Source organism: Gymnoscopelus braueri, assembly GCF_963280865.1.
Source record: "Gymnoscopelus braueri genome assembly, contig: SCAFFOLD_120, whole genome shotgun sequence".
Taxonomy (NCBI): domain Eukaryota; kingdom Metazoa; phylum Chordata; class Actinopteri; order Myctophiformes; family Myctophidae; genus Gymnoscopelus; species Gymnoscopelus braueri.
The window spans coordinates 86,988-101,057 of NW_027660734.1; the positions used below are offsets into that span (position 1 = coordinate 86,988).

Consider the following 14,070-nt stretch of genomic DNA (forward strand, 5'->3'; position numbering starts at 1 on the left):
GTTATTTATTTTTCATGCAGTTTATGTGGATTGTGTTCTTGTTCACGCTTTTATTTTTTTTCTCTTGCCACTTGAAGTTCAAGTCCCTTGGGAGGCCTCAGCACTTTTAAATGAAATAAAATGAGAACTTTTGGGCAGAAAATGTTGTGTGTTGTGGGGAGTATTTTCTTTATTAACTCTGTTATTTATTTTTTAGATTAAATGGGTTAGTAGTACAACAACAAAACTGGTTGTAAATACTATATTTGTGAACTATTGTGTATTATTTATGTGAAGCCCCTGTGGGGGTCAAAGCAGGTCTGTGTCATTTTCCTGTATGGTTCTCTTAATTCTGAGTAGCATGGTAGTGAGCCACTTGTCCAGTCTGGAGATATCGTCAAATTCCTTCACCGAATCGGTATACATGTCCACATTTTGTTCCTCAAAGGCATCTAGAAGTTTCTTCAACAGCTTGCATTCTCGAGAACGTGAAAAGGGTGGAAACATTTCTTCGTACTTCTGTACCGCAAGTTTTGCATTCAGCATATGTACACAGAAGTGACAGAGCGCTGCTTTGAAGAAGTGGTCCTTTGCCATGCAATAAGGCAGTGTGCTTTCAATTGCATGGGTTCCAAGTCGTTCATACATCTCAATGGCTTTTGGGTACTGCTCCAGCTGAGCTGCATAGGTTGCAACCTTGATAAGGCACTTGTTAGCACTGCGGGTGTAACCTTCTCCCTTGTAATAGTCTGCTGCCTGTTCATAATGACCAATAGCCTTATCAATATCAACCAGCTCGGTCTCATATATTTCAGCAATTGAGATGTGATTTATGGCTGCATGGGTGAACCTCCCTATGTCAGTGTATGCCTCAATAGCTTGGGTCAAACAGGTTATCCCCTTTTTTGGATCTGTTTCTTTGAAGACATATGCAGCATCTAAAAAGTTAGCTGCTGCATCATGTTTTCTCTGCATTTGTAGGTGATGAAAGGCAGCTTGCAAAAACTCATTACCTTTCTTTTCCTTCTTGAACATATTTGTTGTCAAGGCCTCTTCCCTTGTAAATTAGCTGCAGAACATGTTTGAGAGAAGCAACTGTCATGTTACAACTGTCATGTTAATACTGTTTGTGTGTGTGTGTGTGTGTGTGTGTGTGTGTGTGTGTGTGTGTGTGTGTGTGTGTGTGTGTGTGTGTGTGTGTGTGTGTGTGTGTGTGTGTGTGTGTGTTTTGTTCTTCTTTATTTTAGCTAAGACATTTGAAATGAGTTCATCATTTCAATTACACTGTGTAGATTCTCATCAAACTCAGTTGGAATCATCTCTTCCACTTGAATTGAGCTGTCTAGCTTCTCAGCAAGCACAGTCCGAATCCCGTTTTCATGCTGATTTTGCTCCCGTACATTTTCCAGCCAACACACTGTGCCATACCACAAATTGTAAACTTCATCCTTGAATGCATTCACGGATTTTGCTACGGGGCCAGGCTGTGAGAGACCGGCATGGGTGCTATGTGAACAGGTATCTATCGGTCCCAGGTAGACAAATGGCAACTCGGGGGGGGTCCCGGCTCCCTCTTGGGAGTCTGGAACCTTTACCATGACAGTATCAGACTCTTCTCTGCTCTTTGCTAGCCAAGCATCCCTGCTTTCCAGTGCACTCGTGATGTTTCCCGGTATCCTATCAAGCGCCTTTGCGTATGGCAGTTGGATTTCCAGCTCGGAGCCATACAGTTCAGCGAAACATGCTATAGTATAGTCGGTGAGGAACTTGCCAAAAGCCATATTCAGAGCTTCAAGTAGGATACGTCTATTGAAACACTTCACTTCATAATTCCCATTGTGCTCTGACAGATAGAGCATATCGAGCAGTTGTTTATCTGCCTTGGAGCCATTGGATAAAATGTTACAGCGTACAGGCTTAGACAGCTGTAATGCGGCCAAATACACAAGCACATACCATGCAGCATAGTAGAACAGGCCTGATACAGTGACTGTCCCGCTGGAGTTGGGCTTAATTGTGTCCACTATCCGAATGCCGCTAGCTGCAAAGGCCATCGCCATAGTGGTGCTTATGACTCGGTCCGGTGCACTGTCGCCCTTACCAGCAAAGCAGGGCAAGGTCCCATGCTTAAGGGTTTCGATCATTGCTGACTGCTGCTCAGAGCTGATCACATTATATTGGAGGAGTGTACTCAGTGGCTTGGCAAAGTGCATTTCAAAATGTCCCGTCTCTACCTTAAGCGCTGGACCTGGTGCTGTGGGCACTTGGTGCATTATGTTGCAAGCAAGCCGCCAGCCCCGCACCAGCATCTCGAGCATATATGTCGGGGCCGGTTGTGTAGGGAAGTCTAGTGCCCGGAAGAGCGGGTAGCATCTTCTCGTACGGTTGACAAACACTGGCCACAGGTTGCCCGAGAACCGATCAGAGCCGCCTGTATCTGGGTTAAGCCTCTCCAGCTGCTTTGTGGAAACAATAGGGAAACAGGTGGTCATATTCTCACTCATTATCCTCGTGTCCGCTGGGGAAGCTTCAGAGAACTGTGTTGTTGGCTCCCTCAATACTAGGTTGACCCTAGTCCTACAAAATGTATCAGTTCCGGCAGTGGGTAAACGCTGCTCACAAATTAGGTTTTGCGTCTGCATCAGCGCTGAAATGTCTTCAGGGGATAGGGATATTATATTCGATTGCAGCTGGCTTGCTCCAATGTCCTCTGTTCTGTCAGTGTCCAAGTGCAGCACGCTGAACATTGCCGCAAGAGTGTTCACCGTTACATTTTTGAGTAATGGAGCCTTGCACTCATAGGCAAAGCGGTGTGCTGTGATGCAGTGGGTAAACATGTTCAATAGCAGGTTCACATTGTGGTTTTGTAATGTTCCGCGAGGTTTGTGGATATCATACATCAGCACACAGAACTCGATCACAGCCTCGTTTCTTAAGAGCCAGTCACAAGAGCGAGATGCATCTGTGGCAAGACCCTCGATCAGACTAGCTGCCCATGTTGCACCCCCTACACAGAGATTGACTTCCAAGGGTATAGCCCTCAGAGCTTGCAATGTGGCCCAGGGACTGTTACAAGTGTGTTTAATCACCTGCTGGACCCGATGTGCGACCTTGCAGCACTGAGATTGTGTGCAGCAGGGTTTCTGTGTTTCAGAGCAATCATAGAACTCACCACCCCAGCCTATAGGCATTGAGTTGTTCTGCTCCAGTTGCGTCTTACGAGCCTCTAACCAAGGGGACCTGAGTATGGTGTGCAGAACCGGGGATAGCAGGGCGTCACAGGCAAACGCACCAAAGGTCTCGAGGCCATGCTTGATGACATTGGTGTCTCTCACCCATCTCGACACTAGCTCCAGCAGTCCATCATCATTCTTTTGCTCCAAGACTATTCTGTTAAGGTTTGGCTGTTCTTGCGCGGCGATTGCAGCTTTTCGCAACCTTACCAATGTTCTCTTGCAGTCTTCTGGCAAGAGCAGCCATTGTCCCACAGTTGGAGCGTCGTGGAGAAACATGGGAGCTTCCACTTTCACCAGGTGACCTTCTTTTACCAAACACAGGCTGGGTGTAAGTGGGCTGATCTCTTCCATGGAGAATCTTGTATACCGATTGCAATCATCGGTGGCATTCCACTCCCCAACTTTGCATTTTGGGGAGTGGGAACACAGAGTGCAAACAGTAAGAGATCTCAGCTCTGATGCCACGCTCTCCCTTTCACAGCTTGTTGTATCTGTACTGTAATGTGTTTCCTTTTCAATTTCATCTTCTCCCTCACAATCTTCATCTGACTCAGAGTCCGGCCTGTATGGTAGGATCCAGCAATTAGAGTCCGACATGCTAATGTTTTTTTCATAGGCTCTCTGAGCTAGCTCATGATTAGTAGCTCTGCGGGTGCGTGAGCTTCACCACCTGGCGAAGATACATTCCTGTTGATTTTACGCACAAAGGCCATGAGCATGACACGGTCATAGACCAGGGTCTTGATTGAGATCTCCCCTAGTGAGATAAGCTCATTCATGAGGGTTAGGTCAGCCCGGACCTCTAGGTATAGGTCCATCTGTAGCCTGTTTGAGTACCACTCTGGAGCTTGCTTATCCAGCCTTGAGCGAATGGCCCCTAGCAATACATTAGCAGCTTTCACAGGCTTTGTAAGGTTGCAACCGCTGGGGACTATTTTTAAAAGGGCCTTGATCTCACTTAAGTCCAAGAGGCACGATTCCGATATGGTCTTTGGCACCATGAGTTGAATCCTTTCTTCCATTCGTGCCCCGTAGGCCAAGGCCTCTGACCAGGGCTCTGGTCCCTCTGCACCAGGTCTGCTACTTGTCAGCGTCAAAAACTCAATCAGGGGGAGATCGCAACGCACCTTTGCGTTCATATCTCGCCACACCTGCATGTAGCGAAAATACAGAATCTCATATGACCTTATGAAGTGCCTTAAGGCTTCGGAGTCTGAAAAATGACACTTGAGTGCTTCTGTCACAGAGAGCACGTCCTGTTCCGATGAGGGTTCTGCACTGCAAGCTGCATTTGCCCTTGTGCTTGTAGATATGGCCAGAATTTCACTTATAAAATCTTTACGTCCCAGTGCGGCCTCTACAATGTGTTTAAGGTGTTTGTCACCACCGTGATCTGTCTTCAGCGAAGGGAATCGCTCCAGGACTGATCTGAAGCCCAATATGAGCTCTTGCATTGCGTTTGCATAGCGGATCAATGTTCTATCGTATTGGTCCACAGCAGCGTTGAACTGGGCTGCATGTTTGTCACATTCTGGGCATATTTTTGCCCAGAGTATGGGAGGGTTTTGCACTGCTGCTTGCTCATCGTTTCTCTCATAACACCAGCGGACAACCCTATGGCGTAGGTAAGAGCGGTTCTTCAATGAGTTTTCGACAAAGACAGGGTCACCATCTGCGTCTGACATCTCTTCTTCACTCTCGGAAACATCCAACTCAACGTTTTCGCTTGAGATACTATTATTCTCTTCCAAGTAGGAGCACATGCTTGTGCTCTTCACTGTTGAGGACGACAATACTAGATCAGCATAATTCATCGTATCCCCCCCCAGAGATCCATTATTGGGATAGGGCTCCACAGAACTAAAGATGTTACTGTACACTTGACTGAGCATATCATATACTAATTCTCCATTATTCTGAAAAAGCAAAACATTATCAGATCTCTGTCCAGAATCTTCACTCCAGAAAGAAAATGCCATAGTGGTCACCGAAGCCCGATGTGGCCATACAGCTAATTAATACGCTTCCGCTGGATCCATGCCACTATGGATTTGCACACATTTTCACAATTTAAAAAAAATTGCAAATCTGCCAAGCTATGAGCTTTTTTTTTTTTATGTTGGGAAACGCTTATTTTTTTTACAAAAAGTGACACAGATGCTTTCCAGATCTTAGAATAGAGTTAAATTCAAATATTTGCACACATTTTCACGATTTTTCAAAAATAGCAGATCTACAAGCTTATAGCATGTAGATCCAGAAGCAAAGAATAGACATAAAATGTTTGCTTTAAACAATATATATTCAAAGATTTGCATACATTTTCATGATTTTCAAAAATAGCAGATCTACAAGCTCATAGGCGACACCGAGTGCCGCGCTATAAGCTTGTAGATCTGCTATTTTTGAAGATCCAAAGTGTAAAATAATGCTTTTTAGCTCAAAAGAAAAAGTGACACAGATGCATTCCAGGTCTTAATGGGCTAACAAGCTTAGGCATACTGCCAAAGGATTTTCTGACAAATTGGGCCTTTTCTGTAATGACTTGATATAGCACTATGGGAGTATACCTACCACTGATAAGGTGGGCCAGTATGATTTGGTCCAGTCAACATTATGAAATGCCATCACATGAACAGAAACTCCTCCCCTTCATAAAGCAATGGATTTCCCCTTTCCCCTCAGTACTGAACATAATGGCAAACTGGAGAACAGGGCAACAGTGGAACCTTGAAAATATGTATTCGTGGCCTGGGCCCATACCATATTGTGATTTCCAGAATGGAAGGTAAGAAACGTATTTTCTTTTATAGATAGATAGAGATAAAATGTTTCTCTTTTGAAGAAAGGGATCCCTTTCTCTTGTTAATTTTTGTAATCAATTGAAACACCCCCTGTATGAACGAACAAGACTTTTTATTTTGCTATTGTTTTTGACTGTATCTCTGTGCTTTATTATTTCTTTTACTAGAGCACAAATTCAAAATCCAGAGCCACGCCCAATACCGTATCGTGATTTCCAGAATGGAAGGTAAGAAAGATATTTTCTTTTATAGATAGATAGAGATAAAATGTTTCTCTTTTGATACCTTTCTCTTGTTAATTTCTGTAATCAATTGAAACACCCCTCTATGAACGAACAAGACTCTTTTTATTTTGCTTTGTTTTTGAGTGGATCTCTGTCCCTTATTATTTATTTTACTAGAGTAAAAAGTCAAGACAAGAAGTCAAGAATGTCTGAGACAGAACCTGGATTATCATCTGAAAGATTTAGTCGCGCCCCGAGTAGTCACCACCATCACCGTAGTAGACCCAGCTGTACAGAAGGGCAGAGAACGGGCAGGGGACGATGTCGGAGAAGACCCACGGACCCCAAGCACCCCACGGACCACACGCACCCGAGGGAACCGAGGTATGCCAAGCCCCTGAGGGACCCCAGGCAAGCAGTCCCATCCAGAGAGAGAAGGGACAATCAGTCAGGGGCTTCAAATTCCCCGGAAGGTAAGACAGTTTATTGTCTTGTAATTTTTTTTTTTACTTTAAAATCTTTCTGTAATGCAAAGTTCTTCCATATTTATTTGTGTTAAGTTATATTGGTTCTATATAGGTTAAATTGTAACTAATATATACATTTATATTTTCATTTTTTTCACAGATCATAATGTAGAACATAAACAAAATACCGGAGTTTTTGGTCGCTTAGGGTCTTTACCAGAAGACATACATGGGTACCCGTTGGCGCCTACACCTACAATACAAATATTGCAACCTGGTGAAGATTTTGATATGGCTGATGAGTCAGTGGATCATTCAGAGAGCAAACAAGATATGGGAGATGCCATTGAAAATCAAGCTGGGCCAGAAAACGTGACAGATAGTTCTACCAAGGAATCACCCTTGAAGCATGCATCTGGTTCTAATTCTGACAGGCAGGATACAGAACTGCCTCATGATGACAGCCAGCTTGCTCTTGAGACTAGTGAAGCATCTCTCCAAGTACCAGACCCAGAGCAGATACAAAAACGTAAACGCAGTAGCAGTCGTAGCAGTACTACCAGCAATACTAGCAGAAGTAGTAGTAGTAGTAGTAGTAGTAGTAGTAGTAGTAGTAGTAGTAGTAATAGTAGTAATAGTAATAGTAGTAATAGCAGCAGAGGCAGCAGCAGAACCAGAGGCAATGAGAAACCCAAAGAAAAACGCATCACCCTCGAGAGACCGTGCTCTGTTTCTGTTGAGCGGCTCAACCTTCACACAGTGCCCTCAATTGATGCAAAGGAGGCAATCTTTGCCAGTCTATCACAGCAAACTGTTTGCACAGCCCAAGTCTTATTGGACGAGATACCAAAAGCCAATTTGACTGAAAAAGAAGACCCGGAACATGATGACGTTCCGGGTCCTAGTGAAATTGTGCACCCTTCTCCTGCTGCAAAACCACACACTCGGAAGACGTCTCGTAAGTCCTTGCCCGCGGCGGTCTCCACAGTTAAGCCAAACATGGCTGATTCGAATCCCAGCACTGACACCCAGAAGAGAGTTGGGAGAGCGGCTACCAGAGTTAGGCAGACTGTGGGTCAGCGATCTGCAGCTATTGTCAGGTCTCTTAACACCAACAAGCGTCCCGCAGTCAAAACAAATCAGCAAAAAACTGTCAAACAGTCAACTGTCAAACAGTCAAACCCTGCAAAGAACAAATCGATGCCCACGTCAGCTAAGAAAAAAACAAGGCAGCCAGGTATCCGAGCTTTGTACAATGATTTGAAAAAAGAATTGGAAGGCAAAGGGCTCAACACATACGAGATGAATGGTTTCTATTTAAAGTTCAAATGTCTCCAGGACACGAAAGCCATCGTCGAAAAGACAACATGCCAATACTGCAATATTTTCTACACCAGAGAGCTCTACATATGTAAGGACACATTTCAAATTCAACGTAACAGAGCTGTCTCTCTGAAGTGCAACTGTGATATGTGCTTTAAATGTTTTAAAAGAGGAAAGCAATGCCAACGTCATGGGGCAGATGAAAAAAAACATCTGGAGAAAAAAGTTAGTGAAACTGAGAATATCACAATCAACCAATTGGTTGAAAACAACGTGTGTGTGAACCAGTACCCATGGTTAATGCCTTTGGATCAGAATGCTAAATTCTTACAGGAGGAAGACAAGCAATGCGTGAAAAGCCTGATGATGTCGAATGGTCCTTTTCCTCCTGAGATACTCAGCAATGGTAAGTGTGTTTTGAATATAAACCCTTTATCGTTATATATATATATGTTTGTTTACTGTGTTAAATAAATGACAATAACTATTTATATGATCCTATGTTTCAGTGTTTGCAGTCCTCCGTCGGACTCGGGCAGAGATGAGTTTCACCTGCCAGGAAAACAAGCTCTCGAAAAATATTGCCGAACGGTATGTATGCATCCCTCAGCTACCTGGCTTTTGGAAACACGTAGCAGTAGGAACAAACAAGGTCAAGCAGATCGAGATGCTAGCAGTGGAAGAGGAGCTGCTGAAGCTTTTCAATGTGACCTTGGCTAAAGGTTTTGAGTTTCACTGGTGTGGTTTTGTGCTAGACAATCTGGTGATTTTGGCAATGTGGTTCGAGCATGGAACAAATCTCATCACCTTGGACAGGGCCCTGTTCAATGGGATTGAACTCTGTAGCAATTTTCATCACATGGTCTATGCCTTGAACTTGTGGTTCAAGTCTCAATACCAGCGCCCAGGGAGGGAAGTTAAACTGGTCCTTGGATGCAAACCTTGTGAAAATAGAAGCCTGGTAGGTTTTTTACGTGATATTTGCGCGCTAATTAAGGTGCCAACAGGTGCGGGCGAGTTTAAAACCTATTGTCTTCCTGCACGCCGCCTTAAGGAGTTTGACCATACACGGTCTGCTTATATCAAAGAACTTTTCCAATATCCCAAAGATGATTCCAAGCGAGATGTCAATCTCTCCTCAGAGCTTGCTTGCAACTATGACCACGCGGAAGACGATTTGTACGGACTACAACCGTTTCCCAGTGTCTCGGCTGCCCCTGCGAAGTATTACTAGTTATAGTAGCAATAGCAGATCTACAAGCTACTTTAAGTTTGTAAACCTACACTAAGTATTTGTACTTAGACACTGATATGTAACGTTTCCTTTTTTTCCATTTTTACAAGCAAGTTATCTGTTCAATCATAATACAATTGTGAAATGAATAATGTTTTTGTTCTCTCTTAAATCAAAATGATTATTTTTGTATATTAATCTTTTGTAGTGTATAACAGTGTAACCAATATTACTTTTCTATGTTATCTAAAATAGCAGATCTACAAGCTACTTTAAGTTTGTAAACCTACACTAAGTATTTGTATGTGAATTGTTTTGCCCAATGTGGTAGGGATGTTGTTCATACTTGTCACCAACAGATGGCAGCAGCGTATAGCCTGACTGTTTTGTTGTTTTGCCAACAGTGATGTAACATTTTTATAAGTTTATTGAGCTATCTAAAGAGCACAAAGTACGCGATACTGCCGAGACAGAAACCAGTGTTGCCATGTCCACTTTTTATAAGCGACTTTGGGCTTATTTTTCTGTGAAGTTGCTTGTAAATATTGGTAGTTGTGGGTTGCGGTTTTATGGGATTTTTTCTAAAGTGTAGTTGATTATTTGGACTTGGGCTTCACAATTTTAAAATTATTTTAACCAGTGGTTCTTAATTATGTTTATGTCATGGACCCTGATGTAAATTTGTTTTCCTTTTTACAAGCAAGTTATCTGTTCAATCATAATATAATTGTGAAATGAAAAATGTTTTGTTCTCTGAATCAAAATGATTATTTTTGTATATTAATCTTTTGGAGTGTATAACCGTGTAACCAGTATTACTTTTATATGTTATATATTCAAATGTATTGCATTTTGCATTGAAAGACTCAAAATGATTGTTTTTTTCATTTCTAACCCTCATACCTCAAACCAATTAAAGTGTCAATGCATAACCTGTTTCATGGTGTATTTATTTTCTGTGTTTTTTTCTCTTCTAGTGAAACACAGTAAATACCATAAAAAGACCAATGAAGAATTATATATATGAATGTATATCATATATATTTATATACATATTTGTTGAAATGATGGCCAGGTCTTTTGATTATTAAGGGGACATGCATTCAACCTTTGTATGTCTTAAAGGATAATTTTGGACTAAAGTTTTCTTACCTTTTCTATTACGTTATGATATCTTAGGATGAATGGTACAATAGAAAATGTCATAACTCCACCCCTGAGCCGCAAAAAAAATTAAAATAAAGCTATTAAAATATATATATCTAACCTAAGGCCTATCCGCGCACCTTTTAAGCTGTGGCGGCTCAGGGGTGGAGTTATGAAAATGTTCTACTGTACCATTCATCCTAAGATATCAGAACGTCATAGAAAAGGTAAGAAATCTTTAGTCCAAAATTCTCCTTTAAATTAATGAAATATAAGATTTGCACATATTTTCATGATTTTTGGAAAAAATAGCAGATCTACAAGCATGATTTGACCCATTTCTCTACGTTTTTGCTTTTTCCTTTAAGTTAGCTGTATCATTCATGGGATGTTCTTTATATATTATTTTACTTCAATATTGCCCAGTGAAAACTAACTGTTGGAATTGTCAGTGCTCTGGGTGGAAACAGGGGGGTGGGACTTTGACTGCTGAATTGTACGAGGTGGTGGGGGCGTGTGCACTGTGCACATGGGGTGATCACTAACTGCCTCCTGTGAATCTTTTTATTTTTATTTTTGTTTAATTTATTTTTATTTTGTTCTATATTAATGTCAGGGATGTTGTTCATACTTGTCACACGTCAGCAGCAACGTCTAGCCTGAGGTTGTATGCTCATGGAGGTTGTAGATATTTTTGAATAGCCAAAGTATAACATAATAGCTAAATCTAAAATGGCACAGATGCGTTCCCATAAGGTCTTAATGGATTAATATGTTATGCATATATGCTTCTACCAAAAGTTATTAATTCACAAATTTGACTGCTCAGAACCAGAAACATTTAATGTATTAACATTACATTACACAGGATGACAATTAAACTGTTGAACAAGCTTGTTTACATTGTGACTCACAAAGTAGAAATAAAAAAGTGAAAAAAAATTACATTTTCTCTTTCTATTTCTTGCATTTAGGGTGATTTAGACATTCACAATATCTTCTTGGAACGTGTCTCCTACGGGTTGAGGGGCGTCTTGCATGGTCATCTGTATCTGAATCACTGTCAGAAATGGGACATTGCCAAGGCTCCGGTTGCAAAAGCTCAGGAACTCGATCTGAAAAACATAATAAAAAAATATGCTCTGACATTATAATATCCTATTAAGACATCATGCACTATTCCATAAATATAGCTAAAATATAAAATAACACAGATGCTTAAAACAGAATTCAAATTATGTCAACCATTAAAATATGATGGGTTAATTTACCGGGACCGGGACCATTTCTCTGCACAGGCCTGGTGGAATCTCCATCTGAAAAAACATAATAAAGAATATCCTCTGACATTACAATATCTCATTAAGACATCAGGCACTATTACATAAATGTAGCTAAAATATAAAATAACACAGATGCTTAAAACAGAATTCAAATTGACAGACACCTACCTCTAGCTGCCATGAAAAACTTTTAGCTGTAACTTGTAGTGATGAGAAGTTAGTATGGCTATGTAAGAATTTATTAAATTTATACACAAGGTCTAATGCAGACAACACGAGATAAGCCCTTCCTTATGTCCCTGATTGGTCCAGTAAGTTTCACACTTGTAATGGAGCATGTAAGTACATTAATACTGTCAAGCCAGAGATCTGTGTGTGTTAAATTTATTTTTACAAAGGCATGAACTCTGGGAGAGGAGGCAACAAGTTGTTGCCTCAGTTGCAGCACACCTTGGTGTTCAATACAGTAAAACATCACAAATTACAGTCCAGACTTTGAAGGCCTCATGGATAAATGTGATACCGTTGGGGTTTCAGTTGCAAATCAAACTTCTGCAACTTGGTGTGCTTCAACTGAGTTTTCCAGTTCAGGTCAAACTGAGTTTAACTTCCACATGAACGCAGTTTGACCTGATCTCAGTTTTGTCAGAATACTGCTTCAACTTCCACATGAACTCAGTTTGACCTGAACTCAATTTGACCTGAAAACACATTCAGAGAATGTGCTGCTTCCAGACAGAGAGAAAACAGAAAACTCCCAAACACTTGTTGCCTCATTTGAAGCACACTTTGGTTTACCTTGTCTCTCATTACACAACAGAGTTGCAGAGTTGCAGCAAACCAACTGAGTTGCAGCACACCTTGGTGTTCAATACAGCAAAACATCACAAATTACAGTCCAGACTTTGAAGGCCTCATGGATGTATGTGATAAAATTTGCAAAGCCTGTGACAGTTACGGTGTTAGGTTGAAACCAACAAGTTGTTGTTGAACACAACACATAACTATGTCTCTCTTCAGAGTAAACCAAAGTGTTGTGAAAGTGTTGTGTATTTTTCTCTGTCTCTCTTCAGAGTAAACCAAAGTGTTGTGCAGAGTAAACTAAAGTTTAGTGCTCTTCACAACACTTTGGTTTGCTTGTCTTATTATTACAGTCCAGACTTTGAAGGCCTCCAAATCCGACTTCTGCAACTTCAATCAGCACTACCAAGGTGTGCTTCAACTGAGTTTTCCAGCTCAGGTCAAACTGAGTTTAACTTCCACATGAACTCAGTTTGACCTGATCTCAGTTTTGTCAGAATACTGCTTCAACTTCCACATGAACTCAGTTTGACCTGAACTCAATTTGACCTGAAAACACATTCAGAGAGAACTGCTTCCAGACAGAGAGAAAACAGAAAACTCCCAAACACTTGTTGCCTCATTTGCAGCACACAACTGAGTTGCAGAGTTGCAGCAAACCAACTGAGTTGCAGCACACCTTGGTGTTCAATACAGCAAAACATCACAATTTACAGTCGAGTTTGTGATTCTTGTGTACATTTTTATGAATTGGGCAGAGGAATTCTGACTTGTTAATTTGTCCCACAATTGTCATCTCACAGTCATGGTCATGTGACACAGAATGAAATTAAGACTGCTGACTGGTTCCCTTAACTTGGTCATTGTTATTCTTTCTTTTCATAGAAACAAGGACACACCAGGGGTTGGATTCAAATTAAGTTTTATCATCATTGTCACATTTTACAATGTATTTTACAATTACATCAGTTACACACACTCTTCAGTTATACCAGCCCGCGACTGGGCTGCGTTCAAGTGTCCTTTTCTAGAACAGAGAGTACACTGAACTCCCCTCCTCCTCAGCTTTCTGACTCTTCTACTGCACACATAGGCCATCTCGACCCTCTTTCTGTATTCCACCAGGTCTGCGGGGTAGAGATTGTGGTTGACAAAATTGCAATTGGTCATCCTGATCTTGTCCTGGGTTACGACTGCACACATAGGCCATCTCAACCCTCTTTCTGTATTCCACCAGGTCTGCGGGGTACAGATTGTGGTTGACAAAATTGCAATTGGTCATCCTGATCTTGTCCTGGGTTACGACTCGTGACAATGCAACATAAACTGATGGCTTGATGTTCGAGAGGTGGAAATTTACAGGGGGATGGTAGAGCATGTCACCTGTGACTGTGCAGCCTTGGCAGTCGTAGGTGTTCATGGCCAGCAGACAGGAAAGGGGTTGGGTGCACACGGACCAGCCCAGATAATCCATCCTTGTGGGTGACACAACATACTTGGTACCACTCTGCAACCCCTTTACTGTGAACTCGTACCAACGTTTTTTCTTGTTGTACTTGATGCCAACCACAGT

The 14,070-nt window shown here is 41.7% G+C and overlaps 1 protein-coding gene across 1 annotated transcript; it reads right to left on the minus strand.

Moving 5' to 3' along the window:
* Positions 1-288: 288 nt before the first annotated feature.
* LOC308081254 (alpha-soluble NSF attachment protein-like) lies at positions 289-1,014 on the minus strand (the record flags this gene model as incomplete). The annotated part of the gene is made up of 1 exon (XM_080457642.1): positions 289-1,014. The coding sequence occupies one exon, from the start codon at positions 1,012-1,014 to the stop codon at positions 289-291; it is 726 nt and encodes a 241-aa protein (XP_080313768.1).
* Positions 1,015-14,070: the final 13,056 nt, after the last annotated feature.